We start from the raw sequence: 22484 nt of genomic DNA, 5'->3' as shown, positions 1-22484 counted from the left end.
AGACTCTGCATCCCTCTATCTCTGCCCTTACTAATGCTGCTGTCTACCTGCAGTGCCTGTTCCTGCCTTCCCTTCCTAGTAAACATACCCTTCAAGGCCACTTCAAATGTTATCTCCTCTGTAAAACCTAATTATGTCAATTGTCTCCTAGTTTGGGCAGAGTTAAGAGCTCCTCTGTATTTTGACAGCACTTTGCACATTTTTCAGTTATCTCATTTATTATCCCATATCAGTTAACTATTTGTGAGTCCTAGGAGGCAGAAATCAAGTTGATATATCTGTTGTATCCCCAGCACATAAAAAATAGTTGGTAAAAGTTTTGGGGAACAAATGAATGGATAAAGAAACAGGAAAGTTTTAAAGCTAGTGAACACTCATTTTTTTCAAAAATATTACTGATAGTATATATAATAACAGAACACAAAAATGTGTGCTAAACATGCTGAAATAAATGTATATGAAGATGGCCCCAACTTCTCCCTAAGTGCTTATTTAACACATCCTCTTGGACACTGAAGAGGCAGCTCAAACACAACACATCTGAAAAAAGGGTTTGATTTTTCCCTCCAAAAGCTGCTTCTTCCCCAGTTTCCCACATCTCAGTGGATGGCAGCTCCATCCTTCCAGCTGCCCAGAGCTATATTTGTGCAGTCACCCATGACACTCTCTCCCTCATGTCTCACATCTAAATGGCCAGCAAGTGCTGGCACTGATACCTTTTTACACATATTCAGAATCCGTCTTGCCCACCTCCACTGCTATCTCATTAGTCCAAGTGAATACTGTGATTTTGCATTTAGGTACTACCTACCCCAGCTTATTCTCCATACAGCAGCCAAAACAATCTTTTGATTCGGATCTCAGGTACAGAAGCTTGAGTTAATCATACTTTAGAACCTTTTGAAAACATATGTCAAATTGTATTATTCTTCCACACAAAATCCTCCAATGGTTCATCATCTCCCGAAAAATATAATCTGAAGCCTGACCTAAGGCCCGTGAGGATCTACAGGTCCTGGCCCGCCCATTCTGCCTCTCTCTCCCCATCACATCGTCCACTGTGCTTCGACCACACTGACGTCCACATTGTCACGGCTTGCTTCTTTCTATTCTTTCAGGTCTCTGCTCAAATGCTAATTTAATAGAAAGCCCTTCCATGACAACCCTGTCTCAAATACCAGCCCCTCCCATATTCTCATCTCCTTACCTGTTTTACCTTCATAGTACTTATAACTACTGATATTATTTGTTTATTGTCTTTTCTCTTCCTACTAGAAACAAATTCCATGACACCAAAGTTTTGGTCTGTTTTGTTTTCTGCTACATCCACAGTGTCAGAACAACGTCTGGAACAGAGTAGTCACTCAACTCCACAATAATTTGTAAATATACAAGCAATTTAAGACCATTAAAGTGAACCGGGCACGGTGACTCACGCCTGTAATCCCAGCACTTTGGGAGGCCGAGGTGGGTGGATCATAAGGTCAGGAGTTCAAGACCAGCCTGGCCAAGATGGTGAAACCCCATCCCTACTAAAACTATAAAAATTAGCTGGGCATGGTGGCAGGCACCTGTAATCCCAGCTACTAGGGAGGCTGAGGCAGGAGAATTACTTGAACCCGGGCAACAGAGGTTACAGAACCGAGATCGCACCACTGCACGTTAGCCTGGGTGACAAAGTGAGACTCTGTCTCAAAAAAAAAAAAAAAAAAAAAAAACACCATTAAAGTATTGTAGAAGTTAATAGTATAAAGTAACTTAAAATGTCACACATTACTATATAAATTGCTTTTGCATATACATTTATATTAATAATTCATAATAAGAAGGTAATTTGTACTTTCTGCAAATAAAGAGTGGCTTAGGAATTTTTTTTTTTTTTAGATTTAGAGATGCCCAGGCTGGAGCACAGTGGCACAATCACAGCTCACTGCAATTTGGAACTCCTGGGTTCAAGTGATCCCTCCGTCTCAGCCTCCTCAGCAGCTGGAACTATAAGAGCACGCCACCGGCCGGGTGCGGTGGCTCAAGCCTGTAATCCCAGTACTTTGGGAGGCCGAGACGGGCGGATCACGAGGTCAGGAGTTCGAGACCATCCTGGCTAACACGGTGAAACCCCGTCTCTACTAAAAAATACAAAAAGCTAGCCGGGCAAGGTGGCGGGCGCCTGTAGTCCCAGCTACTCGGGAGGCTGAGGCAGGAGAATGGTGTAAACCCGGGAGGCGGAACTTGCAGTGAGCTGAGATCCGGCCACTGCACTCCAGCCCAGGCGACAGCGAGACTCGGTCTAAAAAAAAAAAAAAAAAAAAAAAAAAAAAGGAGCATGCCACCATGCCCTGCTATTTTTTTCATATTTAGAAGAGATGAGGTCTTGCTATGTTTCCCAGGCTAGTCTTGAATTCCTGGGGTCAAGCAATCCTCCGGCCTTGGTCTCCCAAAGTGTAGAGATTACAGACATGAGCCATCACGCATAGCCAGAAACATTTAACGTAAAGTAAAAATCATTACTTTTGGTGGATGTTCTCTGAAATTTAGTATATCGTCTGTAACTCTGTAAAGCAGGTCAATTTTTGGTGAATAATATATTTTAAAACTAAATTATCCTGCTAGTTTTATCTAGAAAACTACTCTTCTTAAAACAGCACATTCCACGGGTATAAATGTTTTTTCTACGACTACAGTTAAGGTAGAGTATTGATTACATTTGTTTTGAAAATTAAATAGGCCAAAGTTATCTTAGACACCCCCTATGGCATAGACAATCATTCATTTGATTCTTAGAGTGACTCATACTCTTAAGAAAAAAACCTGGCCTTCCTTGAAGACATTCCCCTTTCTGGCCCAGTGCAGAGGTGCTATGGTTACTGCAAGAGTTCTCAACTGGCATCAATTTTGCACCCCCAAGAGACACTGGCAATGCCTAGAGACATTTCTGGGGTGGGAGCGCTACTAGTTAATCTATTGGATAGCGGCAAAGGATTTTGTTAAAACATTCCATAACCTCCTGGATGGCCTCCCACAATGTGGAACTGCACAATCCCAAATGTCAGAGGTGCCAAGGCTGAGAAACTCTGGCCTAGCAGACTTTTGGGTTGCTCCACTTTCAAGAAAAGTTATTACTGCTATCTCTCATTTAATCTCTAAAGCACTAGTTCTCTAATATGACTGAGATTAAGAATCACATAGAAAGTTCTTTAAAAAGAAATAGGAAAAAACAGATGCCTGCGTCCACTGCAAATCTAAATGAAAATCTTTCTAGGTAGGGCTAGAAATTTGTACTTTAAAAAAGTTCTAGGCCGGGCGTGGTGGCTCACACCTGCAATCCTAGCAGTTTGGGAGGCTGAAGTGAGAGAATCGCCTGAAGAGTGATTTTGTTTTTAGTAGAATCCCCGTCTCTACTAAAAACAAAAATGAGCTGGGCATGGTGGCGTGCGCCTGTAATCCCAGCTACTAGGGACGCTGAAGCGGGAGAATCTCTTGAACCTGGGAGGCAGAGGTTGCAGTGAGCCAAGATCATGCCACTGCACTCCAGCCTACGTGACAAGAAGAAAACTCCGTCTCAAAAAAAAAAAAAAGTTCTAGAAGTAATTCCCATGTAGCCTATTTCCTGACTGGCATTTGTGAAAACTACTGTTATTACATTAATGAGTCTACTTCTAATCAGCATTAGAGAACACCCTGCTCCTATACTCCTACCAAAGACCATAGATAGCCAAGCTAACTGCTGTTAAGCATTTCTGAAAGCCAAATGGAGAAATACATTAGTGAAGAAACATGTAGTACATCTATTCCTTGGCCATCAGAAAACTTGGCTCAGAAAAGATTTGTTTTTACTAAATTGTAATGCATTGTTTTGTGTTCATTGTCATTGAAGAACAAATTTGTTTATTTATTTATTTATTTATTTTGAGACAGAATCTCGCTCTGTTGGCCAGGCTGGTCTTGACCTCCTGACCTCAGGTGATCTGCCCACCTCAGCCTCCCAAAGTGCTGGGATTACAGGTGTGAGCCACTGTGCCCAGCCTTCAAGAACAAATTTTAACATGGTCGTTCCCAGCATATTATTTTATTTGCTATAGGGATGTTATTTAAGAAAGTACTGTATCTTTCAATGATTTTATCTACTGTATCTCTCAATGTCTAAAGAGAAGTGAATTAAGAGTTGAAGAAGTACTTCTTCCCAATAAATTGCTTTATATTTCCACATAAAACAGTAAAAATTATACAACTACTTGTAACTTTTTTCTTTCCTTTGGCTGCAAGGCTATTCAGGGACAAATTTATAGTTTAGTGAGAACATGTGGCATATGAATGTGCTTATGTTATGTTTTTCTTGATTCTGTTACTGCTATAATACTTCACATTAATACTGTAAGTTGCAACAGTCCACTGTGCAACAAGATAGTAAATAAATGAATATCTTCTACAAAGATAACTTTACAAGTGAGTAAGCAGCATATGAACATAATGTTTTAAAATTGAAGTAACATGGCTGGGCGCAGTGGCTCAAGCCCGTAATCCCAGCACTTTGGGAGGCCGAGACGGGCGGATCACAAGGTCAGGAGATCGAGACCATCCTGGCTAACATGGTGAAACCCCGTCTCTACTAAAAAATACAAAAAACTAGCCGGGCGAGGTGGTGGGCACCTGTAGTCCCAGCTACTCGGGAGGCTGAGGCAGGAGAATGGCATAAACCCGGGAGGCAGAGCTTGCAGTGAGCTGAGATCCGGCCACTGCACTCCAGCCTGGGCGACAGAGCGAGACCCCGTCTCAAAAAAAAAAAAAAAAAAAAAAAAACAAATAAAATTGAAGTAACATTAAAAATTATTTGCGGCCAGGCGCAGTGGCTCATGCCTGTAATCCCAGCACTTTGGGAAGCCAAGGTGGGTAGATCACAAGGTCAGGAGTTTGAGACCAGCCTGGTCAACACAGTGAAACCCCGTCTCTACTAAAAATATAAAAATTAGCCAGGCACAGTGGCACGTGCCTAGAGTCCCAGCTACCAGGGAGGCTGAGGAAGGAGAATCATTTGAACCCGGGAGGTGGAGGTTGTGGTGAGCCGAGATCACACCACTGCACTTTAGCCTGGGCAACAGGGCAAGACTCTAAGTAAAAAAATTATTTGCTATTATATCAGCAAGATATGAATGTTCTATTCTTATAAACCCTAAAATTAATTTCTCAACCTTAAAAAGTTGTTTACTAAAATGGACAGTTAAAAATGTCTTTCCTATAAAACACCACAGGTTTACAAACTTTGAAAAATCAACCATAGGCCAAATGCTTTCTTAAAATTCTACAGAACTCTGAAATACGTATTTGTTTAGTATTTTAAAAAATTCTGTGGTATATTTAAATCCATCAACAATTAGTTATATAAAAATATGTACTTGCATAGTCAAATTTTCTGATCCTATAAAATATTTAAAGTATGTATCACAAATTATAGGTTGATATTTACAAATACAATTACTGTAGCAAATGTAATTATATATTAGAACATAAAATATGAGAACTTATCACTTCAAAGTTATATTATGTAATGCCACTTACATTCGACATTTTCTGGAAATTTTCTGTGAGTATCTTTATAAGTATCTAATGCTTTTTGGTAGTTACCTATAAAGAAACAAGAGAAAAATATAACATATTAGCAAATTATAGAAACTAACAGGATTCAGAAAAATATTAATTTTAACTGACATACTGGCTATTTAATGGTTTAATAGAAAGGTTTCATGTTTTATATACCACTCAATATAACTTTTAGAAAAAAAATGTATAGATAAAATACATTTGAAATAAGGGTTAAAGCAGAAGTAAATGGGTGATAGTTCAAATTTAGCTTCTTCCTTTTTTTTTTTTTTTTTTTTTTTTAGGGACGAGGTCTTACTCTGTTGCCCAGGCTGGAGTGCAGTGGCTATTCACAGACACAATCATTATGCACTACAGCCTATAAAATCCTGAGCTGAAACAATCCTCCTGTCTTAGCCTCCAGGGTAGCTGGGACTACAGATGCACATTGCTGAGCCTGGTTCACTTTAAATATTTTAGTGGCAAAAATTAAGATCCACTCACTTTTCTAAAAAAGATTATTCCAGATGAACTGACAAATTTAAAAATAATCTAAGTTATATACTTATAGTAATGTCAATGTCATTAATTTAGTTGGAAAATATTTAAGATGTTTTTATAGTTTTTTTGGGCTGGGTGTGGTGCTCACTCCTGTAATACCAGCACTTTGGGAGGCCGAGGTGGGTGGACCACTTGAGGTCAGGAGTTTGAGATCAGCCTGGGCAACATGGTAAAACCCCTTCTATACTAAAAATACAAAAATTAACTGGCCATGGTGGCGCACGCCTATAATCCCAGCTACTGGGGAAGCTGACACAGGAGAATCGCTTGAACCTAGGAGGTGGAAGTTGCACTGCACTGAGATTAGTGCCACTGCAGCCCAGCCTGGGTGACAGAGCAAAACTCTGTCTCAAAATAAATAGATGAATGAATAAATAAATAAATGTTTTTGTGTTATTAATTTTTTTTTTTCCCCAGACAGAGTGCAGTGGTGCAATCTCGGCTCACTGTAACCTCCAACCTCCGTCTCTCGGGTTCAAGCGATTCTCCTGCCTCAGCCTCCCGAGTAGCTGGGACTACAGGCATGTGCCACCATGCCCAGCTAATTTTTGTGTTTTTAGTAGAGATGGGGTTTCACCATGTTGGTCAGGATGGTCTTGATCTCTTGACCTCATGATCTGCCCGCCTCAGCCTCCCAAAGTGCTGAAATTACAGGAGTGAGCCACTGTGCCCGGCCTTTACGGTTTTTTAAACATTAAAAAGTTTATAGAAAGCAATTTATTTTATAACAAAATAATTTAGTTTCATGTAGCAGCAAAGAATAGGAAAAACGAATTTGGGTCAAAGATCTTTCCTAAAATCTTAGCAAATGAGTTATAAATTTCTCTGGGCCTCTCTCTACAAGATGAAATAGAGACAGGAAGCATCTGACACAAAGCCAGTTCTCACTGCTGCTGCTGCTTCTAATCTGTACTTCCATAACTGAAGCAGGCTATGTCTTTAAATAATTTAGAATAGTTCATATGTGTGTATATATATACTTTCTATATGACTGACGTTGAAATGATCATAGGCAATTGAGAACGCATGTTGATATAAACTGAATGTATACGTTATAGTCATGTTGTATATCCAGTAAGAATTACAGATCCCCCCTAAAACGATCTGAAGCATACACTGAGTTATGTATTAAAACGTTTCTGAAGGTGCTCACAGAGATAAAGAAGGAAACCTCCCGCAAACCGGGTGAGAACAAACTGCCAACACTTTCAAAACTTGTGCTTCCCTCTTCCCTTAGATTGAATACTTTCTTTTCCTGGGTCATTTTTATGCTCTACAAGAGGGATTATAAATTTGTTAACATTTCTCTCCCAGCTTGATCTTTGACATTTTATGCATATTATTAACTTCACAGTTAGCCTAAAACTAATAGCATCTCCATCCTTCAGGACATGTGTCATCAGCAAGAATTTAATACATGCAGTAACAAAACACAAACCAAGATAGCTAGTGATCTTTGGTATAAAAAACATATAGTCGCACTTGTCTCAGTGTGAGCTTTTCTCAGGCTTCACAAATGTCATAAATTTGGCCGAGCACACAGGACATTTAGAACCAACTGAGTAGAAAATGGTCATATAATGTATACAGTATGCCCATTTTTTTTCTGTGGCTAACTTGTGAAAATGATTACATGTTAAGTTTGAAAATAATAAATCTGTTTTTAAGACAAGTATTGGAATACATGATTAATATCTACTTTGTAAGCACAACTTTTCTTGTATGTAGTAATTATTGTGTTTTTCACATAATGCTTTGAATATGTACAGTTATAAAAAGTTAGTGTTTTAATAAGCAGATATGCAACTGGAACACATTTATATGCATGATTACCTAGAAGGAAAGAAGCAAAATATCTATAAAATGAATAAAACTAAAGCATTTACCACTTCTTCTAAAACAACTAGCTACCATCAGCTGCCATTTCACTTGTGTAGGCCTATAAAAGAAATAAATGAGATGAAATTAGATATAAATCTGTGATGCTCAGTTTTATAAAGCTATATATCTATCATTTTATATTACTTTTTGACCTTTTGTTAGATCATTTTTATTATTGAAAACAACAGATATATAATTTTCTTCAGTATTGTCTGTCATATTTATATTAAGACATATAAATTTAAGTGTTCTTCAAAGTTTCTCTAGTTCATACCTTTATTTAGATATTCATATGAGAACCACTTAACCTGTTCAGTTAAAAACCACTGCATTCTACTTTAAACTTAAAGGATCATTACTTTTGCTATAATCTTTTATCATAATACTTACACTTGCTTGCAAATTTAGTACCTGAGAAGCAATTTTTGATCTAGTGTTTGAAGAATCAGGCTTCAACTAAAGAGAGAGTAAAAAAATTCCACTAATCCCTTTTTGTCCCTTAAAAAGAAATCAAATTCTTTTCTAAAATAAATAACTACAACCGGGATTTCTAAATACTTCTGTTAAAAATATCTCAGGATGGCAAGATATGAAGAAAGAAACACCTAGGGAACAATTTATGCTTGTCTCATGTTTTTGAATCTCCTGTGTAAGTAGAAGCCGGATGGCTTCAAAGAAAACCTCAGTTCCTACTTGATTTGATGGCAAACCTACCAGCTTTGGAATCAGATAGATCTGGCTTTAAATCACAGCCCTGCTACTGGGGCAAGTTACTTAACTTCAAATCCATTGCCTACACGGCCACCCACTGTGATCTAAATAAAATACATATCTAACCACATTACTTCCCTCCTTAAAGCCTGTTACCTCCCTTCCACCTACATGCTAAATCCAAGATTCTAACCCAGTTTATCTACTTTCTAGATCTTTTCTGCCTCTCCAACTCATCTTCCACCATGCCTTGCTTAACATTTCATGTTACAGCAAATTTACACAGCAGCATGGACTCCCCTGTATCCCCTGCATTTGCTAGACTCCTGGCTTCTGTATACACCACCATGTCTGCTTAGAGGGTCATTCCAACCTCTTTACTCTCTGCTAATGCCACATGGATAGACTGTTCCATATGCTCTCCTAACACCCTAGAATCACTTAGCATTGCATTTACCATGTGGTATTATTATTTATGTTTCTGAATACATTACCTTCCTTCCTCTATAAAGATAACTATCATGACTTCTAACACTGTCAATCTAGCCTGTTTTTGAACTTTAAATGAATACAGTCATATAGTATGTAACTTTTTTTTTTTTTGAGACAGGGTCCCAGTCTGTCACCCAGATTCAAGTGCAGTGGCATGATCTGAGCTCACTGCAACCTCCCCTTCCCAGGCTCAAGTGATCCTCTTGCCTCAGCCTCCCAAGTAGCTGGGACCACTGGCGCACACTGCCATGGCAGGCTAGATTTTATTTTTTTTAAAAGATATTTTGCCATGTTGCCCAGGCTAGTTTCAAATTCTTGAGCTCAAGCAATCTGCCTGCCTCATCCTCCCAAAGTGCTGGAATTACAGGCATGAGCCACTGCACCTGGCAGTATGTATCCTTTTATTAACTGCTGAATACTGAGATAGTCTTCAGACACCATACAGTTTACCTACTTAAAGGACACAATACAATGGTTTTAGTGTATTAATTCTTTAAAATTATGATAAACTATATACAACATAACATTTGCCAAAATTTACCATTCTTAGGTGTACAATTCAGTGGCATTTATCACACTAACAATGTTGTACAACCATTACCACTATTTCCAAAACATTTTATGACACCAAACAGAAACTCTGCAACCATTATAAACAGCAACTCTTCATTCCCTTTCCCACAATTCCCAGTAACTTCTGATCTACTTTCCATCTCTATAAATTTGCCCTTTGTAGACACTTCATGTAAGTGGAATATTTGTTCTTTTGTGTCTGGCTTCTTTCACTTAGCTAATGTTTTCAAAGTCCTTCCATGTTGTAGCATGTAATAGAACTTCCTTTTTATAGTGGAATAATATTCCATTTTATGTATATACAGTGGTCCCCCCTTATCTGTGGTAGATATGTTCCAAGATCACCAGTAGATACCTGAAACTACAAATACTACTGAACCCTATATATACTATGTTTTTTCCTATACAAACATACCTATGATAAAGTTCAATTTATACCTTAGGCATGGTAAGAGGTTAATAACAATAACTAATAAAATAATAAACTATAATAGAATTATGTAGATGTGGTCTCTGTCTCTCTCAAAATGTCTTATTATACTTTACTGAGGGTAACTCAAACTGTGGACAGCAAAACACTGTCTAAAGGTAGACTACTGTACCATGTTTTGTTTATTCATTGTTGATGGACACCTGGGTTGTTTCTACCTTTTAGCTACTATAAATAATGCTGAGGCTACTTTTGGCTATCGTAAATTGAAAGCTGAGGCTCAAACAGATAAGATACTTACACAAACACGTGTAAGTATCTTACTTACCTGTTTGTGTAAATATCTGTTTGAGCCTCAGCTTTCAATTCCTTTGGGTATATACTTACTATACACTGAAAACTACACAACATTGTTGAAAGAAATTAAAGAAGACATAGATGGAGAAGCATGTGTGTGCTTGAATTGGAAGACTTAATATTTTTAAGAAAACATACTACTCAAAGTGATCTATAACGTCAGTGCAATCCCTATCAAAATCTCAATGGTGTTTTTGCAAAAATAGGAAAACTCACCCTAATATTTGTGTAGAATCTCAAGAAACCATGAATAGCCAAAACGATTTGAAAAAGAACAAAGTTGAAGAACTCATGTTTCCTGATTTTAAAATTTGCTTTAATGCTACAATAATTGAAACTGTGTGGTACTACTGCAGAAGAACAGATATATATACCAAAAGAATAGAATCTAGAACCCAGAAATAAATCCTCATATATATGGTAAATTGATTTCCAACAAAGGTGCCAAAAGGTGCCAAGCCCACTCAATGGAAAAGGGACAGTCTCTTGCCTCCACAGCTAAATTAATCCCTATTTTATACCCTTTTTGATACCACTGTAAATGGAATTTTTTTCTCAATTTCCTTTTTGGATTTTTCATTGCAAATGCATAGAAATACAACTAGTTTTGTGGGTTAATTTTATATCCTGCAACTTTGCTGAATTTGTTTTATTATTATATCTAAAATTTTTATGTGGATTCCTTAGAGATTTTACATATAAGATCATGTCATCTGTGAACAGGGTTAATTTTTACTTCATCTCTTCCAACGTAGATGTCTTTGTTTTTTCTTTCCTACCTGCTCTGGCTAGAATTTCCAGTACCATGTTGATTAGAAGCAGTGTAAGTGGGCATCGTTGTTTCTGATCTTAAGAAAGCAAGCTTTTGGTCTTTCACCATTCAGTATCCTGTTAGCTGTGAGTTTCCATACAATACTTTATCATGTTAAGGAAGTTCTTTCTATTCCTGATTTGAGTATTTTTATCACAAAGGGGTGTTGAATTTTGTCATATGCCCTTTCTGCATCAATTGAGATGATTACGTGAGTTTTTCCTTCATTCTATTCATGTGAAGTATTAAATTGACTGATCTTCATATGTTGAACTATCCTTGCATTCTGGGAGTAAATTCCACTTGCCAATGATGTACTTCTTTTACTATGTGGCTAAATTTGGTTTGCCAGTATTTTGTTGAGTATTTTTGCATTTATATTCACAAAAGACATTGGTCTGTAGTTTTCTTGTAGTGTCTTTGTTTGCCTTTGGGATCAGGATAATGCTGGCCTAAATGACTGAGTTAGGAAGTGTTTACCTTCTCTTCAATGTTTAGGAGAATTTGAAAAAACTGGTGTGAATTTTTCTTGAAATGTCTGGCAGAATTCACCAGTGAATCCATGTAGCTCATGGCTTTTCTTTCTTGGAATATTTTTTATTATTGACTTAATTTCCTTACTGGTTATAGGTCTATGCAGATTTTTTATTTCTTCTTGAGTTGGCTTTGGTTGATTGTGTTTCTACAAATTTGTCCATTTTATCTAGGTTATCTAATTTGTTGAGGCAAAGTTTTCTTATAGCTCTTTTTATTTCTGTAAAATTAGTAGTGAGGCCTCCACTTGCATTTCTAATCTTAATAATCAAGTCTTCTTTTTTTTGTTAGTCCATCTAGCTAGAGATTGGTTGAGCTTTTCAAAGAATCAATTTCTGGTTTTGCTGATTTTCTCTACAGCTTTTCTATTCTGTTTTATTTATCTCTGCTCTAACTTTTATTATTTCCTTCCTGCTGCTAGCTTTGGGTTTAAAGTGCTCTTCTTTCTCTAATTCCTTAAGGTGTTTAGTTAGGTTACGAACCTGAGATCTTTCTTCTTCTTTAATGTACTTACAGATATAAATTTCCCTCTTAGGGCTGCTTTTGCAGCATCTTGTAAGTTTTAGTACATTGTGTTTCATTTTCACTTGTCTCAGGTATTTTCTAACTTCCCTGGTGATTTCATATTTGATCCACTAGTTAAGAGTGTGTTCTTTAATTCCACACATTTGTGAATTTTCCCGTTTTCCTTCTGTTATTAATTTCTAGTTTCATTATATTATGACAGAAGAAGATAATTTGTATGACTTCAATCTTTTCAATTTACTAAGTTGTGGCCTAACCTATGGTTTATCCTGGAGAATGTTCCATGTACACTTAAGAATGTATAATCTCCTGTTGCTGGGTTCAGTGTTTTGTGTATGACTGTTAGGTCTACCTGGTTTATAAACTGCTTAAGTCTTTCTTTCCTTTTTTTTTTTTTTTTTTTTTTTGAGACGGAGTCTCACTCTGTCACCCAGGCTGGAGTGCAGTGGCCCGATCTCAGCTCACTGCAAGCTCCGCCTCCCCGGTTCACGCCATTCTCCTGCCTCAGCCTCCCAAGTAGCTGGAACTACAGGCGCCCGCCACCTCGCCCGGCTAGTTTTTTGTATTTTTTTAGTAGAGCCTGGGTTTCACTGTGTTAGCCAGGATGGTCTTGATATCCTGACCTTGTGATCCGCCCGTCTCGGCCTCCCAAAGTGCTGGGATTACAGGCTTGAGCCACCGCGCCCGGCCTTAAGTCTTTCTTTTCTTTTTTTTTTTTTTTTTTTTTTGAGACAGAGTTTCGCTCTGTTGCCCAGGCTGGAGTGCAGTGGCCGGATCTCAGCTCACTGCAAGCTCCGCCTCCTGGGTTCATGCCATTCTCCCGCCTCAGCCTCCTGAGTAGCTGGGACTACAGGCACCCGCCACTGTGCCCGGCTAATTTTTTGTATTTTTAGTAGAGATAGGGTTTCACTGTGGTCTCGATCTCCTGACCTTGTGATCCGCCCGCCTCGGCCTCCCAAAGTGCTGGGATTACAAGCGTGAGCCACCACGACCGGCCAGTCTTTACTTTCTTATTTATCTTCTGTGTGAGGTTCACAGAAGGCAACACACATTTTTGAAACTATTAAGTCTCAAACTAATTTGAGGTCTATTTCACCCTTTAATTATATCAATTTTTGCTTCATATATTTTGGGGCTCCTCTGTTGGGTTTTTAAGTGTTGTACATTCTTGCAGTAATGAACCTTTTACCAATATATAGTGTCATTCTTCGGCTCTTGTAACCTTTTGTGACTTAAAGCCTATTTTGTCTGGCAATAATACGGCCTCCCAGCTCTCTTTTGGTTACCATTAATATTTGTTTGGAGTATCTTTTTCAATCCTTTTGCTTTCAACCTCTTTTGTGTCCTTATATCTAAAGTGCATCTCTTGTAGACAGTATGTAAATAGACCCTGATTTTCTTATTCAATCTGCTAATTTTTTCTTTTAATGGGAAAGTTTAATACATTTATATTTAATGTGATTATTGACATAGAAGGATTTGCTTCTGCTGTCTGTTTCCTGCATGTGTTATATGTTTTTTCTTCCTCAATTCTTCCATTACTACCCTTTTTTGGTATTTTGGTGATTTTTTTTACTGTACTATTTCGATTTTTAGTTATTTGCCTAATAATTTTTTATAGTGTACTATTTGATTTTTTAGTTATTTTCCTAATGATTATCTTGGGTATTATAATTAATATCTGAAACTTATAAGCATCTCACTTGAACAATAAAAACTTACTTTACTTTATTTTATTTTATTTTATTTTATTTATTGAGATGGAGTCTTGCTCTGTCACCCAGGCTGGAGTGCAGTGGTGTGATCTCTGCTCACTGCAACCTCCACCTTTCAGGTTCAAGCGACTCTCATGCCTCAGCCTCCTGAGTAGCTGGGACTACAGGCGCCTGCCACCATACCCAGTTAATGTTTGTATTTTTAGTAGAGACGGAGCTTTGCCATGATGGCCAGGCTGGTCTTGAACTCCTGACCTCAGGTGATCCACCTGCCTGGGCCTCCAAAGTGCTGGGATTACAGGTATGAACCATGATGCTTGGACAGGATACAGAATTCTTGGTTGACAGTTTGTGTTTTGTTTGTTTGCTTTTAAATTTCAGGACTTTATATCATTGCATTGCTTTCTGGCCTCCAAGGTTTCTGGTGAGAAATCTACTAATAATCGTACTGAGGGTCCCTGTATGTGATGAGCTACTTTTCTCATGTTGCTTTTGAGATTCTTTGTTTTTAGATAGTTTGATCATAATGTGTCTCATTGTAGATCTTTCAGGATTTTTCCTACATAGAGTTCACTGACCTGTGCAGACTTCTGGATTCATGCCTTTCCTCAAATTTGGGAAGTACGGCAATAATTTTCTTCAAATAGTCTCTTTCCTCCCTTTTCCTCTCTCTTCCCCTTCTGGAATTCCCATAATGCCTATATTGGTCCACTTGATGGTGTCTTATAATAATTATCATCACAATCAATATTAAAGAACATTACCTAATGCTGCTTAAGAATGGAATTAGGTTAAGTGGACCAGTCAGAACTAGGATTTCTTCATATTTTAATACATGATTTATGAATGTAAAGAAAATAAAAGACAACAGTTTAGGCTTAAACCAATTGTCAAAAACACCATATTACTAAGAACCATAAAAATCTAAGAGATACAGCAAGGCGAGGAGTTTCTACGGTAAAGAAATTTAATTCAACTACATGCCAAGTTGACATGTAAAGAATAATTAAAGAATACGTAAAGAACTGTGACATAAGAACTAATACTCTCACTTCTCAAAAAGCCTACATTTTATTGTAGCAGTAGAACTTACAGAACAAATCAAAGCTTAGCATGTAAAAAAAAGAAAATGTGAAAATTAAGATATATGGTGTAGAAAACAAACGCTCAAAAGAGATGTAATATAATGAATGTATATTGAATAAGTTTGTCACTGAGAAGGAGATTAACAGCAGGTGCAAGTGGAAGTTTATAGGAAAGTAGGGAGAGAGAAATGTTAGGAAGGTTTCTAAAAAAGGATTCTATATTCTGGGAAACTGAGGCATAAAATACATAGGGGAATTGAAGAGATCAGAGAAACAGGAGGGAGAGAAATACTTAAGACTGATGAGCAGTGCTCATTATCATACAGATTTGTGTGGCATCAATTCACCTGGTTACACAATTTACCTCTGACAGTGCTTCACAGCCTGTGTAAAGGAATGGGATCAATGGCTAGAATAACCTAAGAACTGAAATCTCTTGGAATAAACGGGGTAGTAAAGCAAGAGAGAGAGAGAGAAGAAAAACAGGAATGTTAGCAAGAAAGGGAAAAGATGCGGTCAATTAAGCAATCTAGTATGGATAAGCTCAGAATTAAAGTCAGAAGGAGGCTGAGACTGCAAGATAAGGGGAAGGTCAAGAGCGGAGGTCTCAATATCACCAAAGAAAAATACACTGGAGGCCGGGCGCGGTGGCTCAAGCCTGTAATACCAGCACTTTGGGAGGCCGAGACGGGTGGATCACGAGGTCAGGAGATCGAGACCATCCTGGCTAACACAGCGAAACCCCGTCTCTACTAAAAAATACAAAAAACTAGCCGGGCGAGTTGGCGGGCGCCTGTAGTCCCAGCTACTGGGGAGGCTGAGGCAGGAGGATGGCGTAAACCCGGGAGGCGGAACTTGCAGTGAGCTGAGATCCGGCCACTGTACTCCAGCCTGGGCGACAGAGCGAGACTCCGTCTCAAATAAAAAAAAAAAAAAGAAAAGAAAAATACACTGGAAAATAGGGAGCATGGAAGTTGGAAAGATAAGAGGTTATGTTTAGACAGCTGGATATTGTAACTTAAGATTTTATTGGTGTAGGCTGGGCGCAGTATCTCACGCCTGTAATCCCAGCACTTTGGGAGGCTGAGGCGAACAGATCACTTGAGGTCAGGAGTTCAAGACCAGCCTCACTAACATGGTGAAAAACCCCATTTCTACTAAAAAAAAAAAAAAAAAAAAAATTAGCTAGGTGTAGTGGTATGTGACTGTAATCCCAGCTACTCCAGAGGCTAAGGCAGAAGAATCACTTAAACCTGGGAAGCAGAGGCTGCAGTGAGCTGGAATCACGCCACTGCACTCCAGCCTGGGTTGACAAAGCAAGACTCTGTCCTCCGTCTCAAAAAAAAAAAGAGGAAAGATTTTATTGGTGTAAATGTGTTAGTAATAATCACAATCAGATGAGTCAGGTGACTGAACTACAGAGAGTACCAGTAAAGATCAATGGAGTTAGGGAGGTCAAAACTTGTGGGGCTAGAATACTGATGGAATGAAAAGCAAGAATATAAGCTAGACTAGGTAAGGGACTGACTGTTAATCAACATCTCACATTTAGAAATAGGAGTTAAAAATGGAACAGTGGCAGACTGAGCCTCAAAGAAGGGAGGGTCTTGCATGAGCTAATGGCTAATGTTAGAGTAGTATTACATGTAATTAAAAAGCTTACAGTGTATTACTGAAATAGCTTTAATCTTAAAGATGTAACTAAAACTATCTCCTCATCCTTGGTAATTAATTTTATAATTCTCAAAAAAAATTTACGTGAAATAAATATCATAAAAATGAATTGCCTAATACGAATTCCAAACAGAAATTATTTTACTTATTAAGCATTTCTTTATCATTCAAATCATTCAAATTATTCCAAGGGACATTTGATCTTAAAATTCAAATGGCCAAATATAAAGCAGATGATGATGTATTAAAATTATTTTTGAGTGGGCGTGCCCAAGATGGCTGAATAGGAACAGCTCCAGCCTCCAGCTCCCAGCGTGAGCGACACAGAAGATGGGTGATTTCTGCATTTTCTACTGAGGTATCGGGTTCATCTCACTGGGGCATGTCAGACAGTTGGTGCTGGTCCGCGGGTGCAACACGACCACCAAGAGCTGAAGCAGGGCGAGGCATCGCCTCACCTGGGAAGCGCAAGGGGGAAGGGAATTCCTTTTCCTAGCCAAAGGAAATTGAGACACACAACACCTGGAAAATAGGTCACTCCCACCCTAATACTGTGCTTTACCAAGGGTCTTAGCAAACGGCACACCAGGAGATTATATATCACACCTGGCCCAGAGGGTCCCACACCCACGGAGCCTCCCTCATTGCTAGCACAGCAGTCTGAAATCTAACTGCAAGGTGGCAGTGAGGCTGGGGGAGGGGCGCCCGCCATTGCTGAGGCTTAAGTAGGTAAACAAAGCCTCCGGGGAAGCTCGAATTGGGTGGAGCCCACCACAGCTCGAGGAGGCCAGCCTGCCTCTGTAGACTCTTCCTCTGGGGACAGAGCATAGTTAAACAAAAAGCAGCAGAAACCTCGGCAGAGGTAAATGCCCCTGTCTGACAGCTTTGAAGAGAGGAGTGGATCTCCCAGCACGGAGGCTGGGATCTGAGAACGGACAGACTGCCTGCTCAAGCGGGTCCCTGACCCCAGCAATACTCGCTGTTCAGCAATATTCTATCTTCTGCAGCCTCTGCTGCTGATACCCAGGCAAACAGGGTCTGGAGTGGACCTCAAGCAAACTCCAACAGACCTGCAACTGAGGGTCCTGACTGTTAGAAGGAAAAATAAACAGAAAGGACATCCACACCAAAATCCCATCTGTATGTCACCATCGTCAAAGACCAAAGGTAGATAAAACCACAAAGATGGGGAAAAAGCAGTACAGAAAAGCTGGAAATTCTAAAAATCAGAGCGCCTCTCCCCCTCCGAAGGAGTGCAGCTTCTTGCCAGCAATGGAACAAAGCTGGACGGAGAATGACTTTGATGAGTTGAGAGAAGAAGACTTCAGACAAACTTCTCCGAGTTAAAGGAGGAATTACGAACCCAGCGCAAAGAAACTAAAAACCTTGAAAAAAGATTTGACAAATGGCTCACTAGAATAACCAACGCAGAGAAGTCCTTAAACAACCTGATAAACATGAAAACCATGACACGAGAACTACGTGACAGATGCACAAGCTTCAGTAACCGACTCGATCAACTGGAAGAAAGGGTATCAGTGATTGAAGATCAAATGAATGAAATGAAGTGAGAAGAGAAGTTTAGAGAAAAAGGAGTAAAAAGAAATGAACAAAGCCTCCAAGAAATATGGGACTATGTGAAAAGACCAAATCTACGTCTGATTAGTGTACCTGAAGGTGATGGGGAGAATGGAACCAAGTTGGAAAACACTCTGCAGGGTATTATCCAGGAGAACTTCCCCAACCTAGCAAGGCAGGCCAACATTCAAATTCAGGAAATACAGAGAATGCCACAAAGATACTCCTCAAGAAGAGCAACTCCAAGACACGTAATTGTCAGATTCACCAAAGTTGAAATGAAGGAAAAAGTGTTAAGGACAGCCAGAGAGAAAGGTCGGGTTACACACAAAGGGAAGCCCATCAGACTAACAGCAGATCTCTTGGCAGAAACTCTCCAAGCCAGAAGAGAGTGGGGGCCAATATTCAACATACTTAAAGAAAAGAATTTTCAACCCAGAATTTCATATCCAGCCAAACTAAGTTTCCTAAGTGAAGGAGAAATAAAATCCTTTACAGACAAGCACATGCTTAGAGATTTTGTCACCACCAGGCCTGCCCTACAAAAGATCATGAAGGAAGCACTAAACGTGGAAAGGAACAACAGGTACCAGCCATTGCAAAAACGTCAAAATGTAAAGTCCATCAATGCTAGGAAGAAACTGCATCAGCTGGCGAGCAAAATAACCAGTTAATATCATAATGACAGGATCAAGTTCACACATAACAATATTAACCTTAAATGTAAATGGACTAAATGGTCCAATTAAAAGACACAGACTGGCAAACTGGATAAAGAGTCAAGACCCACCAGTTTGCTGTATTCAGGAGACCCATCTCACATGCAGAGACACACATAGGCTCAAAATAAAGGGATGGAGGAAGATCTACCAAGCAAATGGAAAACAAAAAAAAGCAGGGGATGCAATCCTAGTCTCTGATAAAACAGACTTTAAACCATCAAAGATCAAAAGAGACAAAGAAGGCCATTACATAATGGTAAAGGGATCAATTCATCAGGAAGACCTAATTATCCTAAATATATATGCACCCAATATAGGAGCACCCAAATTCGTAAAGCAAGTCCTTAGAGACTTACAAAGAGACTTAGACTCCCGTACAATAATAATGGGAGACTTTAACATCCCACTGTCAACATCAGACAGATCAATGAGAAAGAAACTTAACAAGGATATCCAGGAATTGAACTCAACTCTGCACCAAGCGGCCCTAATAGACAAATACAGAACTCTCCACCCCAAATCAACAGAATATACATTCTTCTCAGCACCACATCGCACTTATTCCAAAATTGACCACATAATTGGAAGTAAAGCACTCCTCAGCAAATGTAAAAGAACAGAAATTGTAACAAACTGTCTCTCAGACCACAGTGCAATCAAACTAGAACTCAGGACTAAGAAACTCAATCAAAGCCGCTCAACTACATGGAAACTGAACAACCTGCTCCTGAATGACTACTGGGTACATAACGAAACAAAGGCAGAAATAAAGATGTTCTTTGAAACCAGTGACAGCAAAGATACAACATACCAGAATCTCTGGGACACATTTAAAGCAGTGTGTAGAGGGAAATTTATAGCACTAAATGCCCATAAGAGAAAGCAGGAAAGATCTAAAATTGACACCCTAACATCACAATTAAAAGAACTAGAGAAGCAAGAGCAAACACATTCAAAAGCTAGCAAAAGGCAAGAAATAACTAACATCAGAGCAGAACTGAAGGAGATAGAGACACAAAAAACCCTCCAAAAAATCAATGAATCAGGAGCTGGTTTTTTGAAAAGATCAACAAAATTGATAGACCACTAGCAAGACTAATAAAGAAGAAATGAGAGAAGAATCAAATAGACGCAATAAAAAATGATAAAGGGATATCACCACTGACCCCAGAGAAATACAAACTACCATCAGAGAATACTATAAACACCTCTATGCAAATAAACTAGAAAACCTAGAAGAAATGGATAATTTCCTGGACACTTACACTCTCCCAAGACTAAACCAGGAAGAAGTTGAATCCCTGAATAGACCAACAGCAGGCTCTGAAATTGAGGCAATAATTAATAGCCTACCAACCAAAAAAAGTCCAGGACCAGACAGATTCACAGCCGAATTCTACCAGAGGTACAAGGAGGAGTTGGTACCATTCCTTCTGAAACTATTCCAATCAATAGAAAAAGAAGGAATCCTCCCTAACTCATTTTACGAGGCCAACATCATCCTGATACCAAAGCCTGACAGAGATACAACAAAAAGAGAATTTTAGACCAATATCCCTGATGAACATCGATGCAAAAAATCCTCAATAAAATACTGGCAAACCAAATCCAGCAGCACATCAAAAAGCTTATCCACCATGATCAAGTGGGCTTCATCCCTGGGATGCAAGGCTGGTTCAACATACGCAAACCAATAAACGTAATCCAGCATATAAACAGAACCAAAGACAAAAACCACATGATAATCTCAATAGATGCAGAAAAGGCCTTTGACAAAATTCAACAGCCCTTCATGCTAAAAATGCTCAATAAATTCAGTATTCATGGAACGTATCTCAAAATAATAAGAGGTATTTATGACAAACCCACAGCCAATATCATACTGAATGGGCAAAAACTGGAAAAATTCCTTTTGAAAACTGGCACAAGACAGGTATGCCCTCTCTCACCACTCCTATTCAACATAGTGTTGGAAGTTCTGGCCAGGGCAATCAGGCAAGAGAAAGAAATCAAAGGTATTCAGTTAGGAAAAGAAGAAGTCAAATTGTCCCTGTTTGCAGATGACATGATTGTATATTTAGAAAACCCCATTGTCTCAGCCCAAAAATAAGCAACTTCAGCAAAGTCTCAGGATACAAAATCAATGTGCAAAAATCACAAGCATTCTTATTCACCAGTAACAGACAAACAGAAAGCCAAATCATGAATGAACTCCCATTCACAATAGCTTCAAAGAGAATAAAATACCTAGGAATCCAACTTACAAGGGATGTAAAGGACCTCTTCAAGGAGAACTACAAACCACTGCTCAGTGAAATAAAAGAGGACACAAACAAATGGAAGAACATACCATGCTCATGGATAGGAAGAATCAATATCGTGAAAATGGCCATACTGCCCAAGGTAATTTATAGATTCAATGCCATCCCCATTAAGCTACAAATGACTTTCTTCACAGAATTGGAAAAAACTGCTTTAAAGCTGATATGGAACCAAAAAAGACCCCACATTGCCAAGACAATCCTAAGCTAAAAGAACAAAGCTGGAGGCATCATGCTACCTGACTTCAAACTATACTACAAGGCTATACAGTAACCAAAACAGCATGGTACTGGTACCAAAACAGAGATATAGACCAATGGAACAGAACAGAGCTCTCAGAAATAATACCACACATCTACAGCCATCTGATCTTTGACAAACCTGAGAAAAACAAGAAATGGGGAAAGGATTCCCTATTTAATAAATGGTGCTGGGAAAATTGGCTAGCCATAAGAAGAAAGCTGAAACTGGATCCTTTCCTTACTCCTTATATGAAAATTAATTCAAGATGGATTAGAGACTTAAATGTTAGACCTAAAACCATAAAAACCCTAGAAGAAAACCTAGGTAATACCATTTAGGACATAGGCATGGGCAAGGACCTCATGTCTAAAACACCAAAAGCAACAGCAACAAAAGCCAGAATTGAAAAATGGGATCTAATTAAACTAAAGAGCTTCTGTACGGCAAAAGAAACTACCATCAGAGTGAACAGGCAATCTACAGAATGGGAGAAAATTTTTGCAATCTACTCATCTGACAAAGGGCTAATATCCAGAACCTATAAAGAACTCAAACAAATTTACAAGAAAAAAACAAACAACCCCATCAAAAAGTGGGCAAAGGATATGAACAGACACTTCTCAAAAGAAGACATTCACACAGCCAACAGACACATGAAAAAATGCTCATCATCACTCACCATCAGAGAAATGTAAA

General features: G+C 38.8%; 1 protein-coding gene across 6 annotated transcripts in view; it reads right to left on the bottom strand.

Annotated features, from left to right (window-relative positions):
• Positions 1 to 22484, bottom strand: part of IFT88 (intraflagellar transport 88) — a 129357-nt gene that overhangs the window by 31003 nt on the left and 75870 nt on the right. For 5 of the 6 annotated variants that reach the window (XM_023190630.3, XM_023190633.2, XM_023190632.3 and 2 more), the window contains 2 exons: positions 8022 to 8074; positions 5554 to 5619 (listed from right to left, as the gene is read on the bottom strand). In XM_023190630.3, coding sequence (XP_023046398.1) covers positions 5554 to 5619; positions 8022 to 8074 — 119 coding nt within the window. Of the gene's footprint in view, positions 1 to 811; positions 898 to 5553; positions 5620 to 8021; positions 8075 to 22484 lie in introns of all 6 variants that reach the window. The other variant, XR_002726048.2, reaches the window with a different exon arrangement.

This window comes from Piliocolobus tephrosceles, chromosome X, assembly GCF_002776525.5.
Source record: "Piliocolobus tephrosceles isolate RC106 chromosome X, ASM277652v3, whole genome shotgun sequence".
NCBI lineage: Eukaryota > Metazoa > Chordata > Mammalia > Primates > Cercopithecidae > Piliocolobus > Piliocolobus tephrosceles.
Note: the sequence above shows the minus strand (reverse complement) of the source record. Positions and strands in the feature narration are given on the sequence as shown.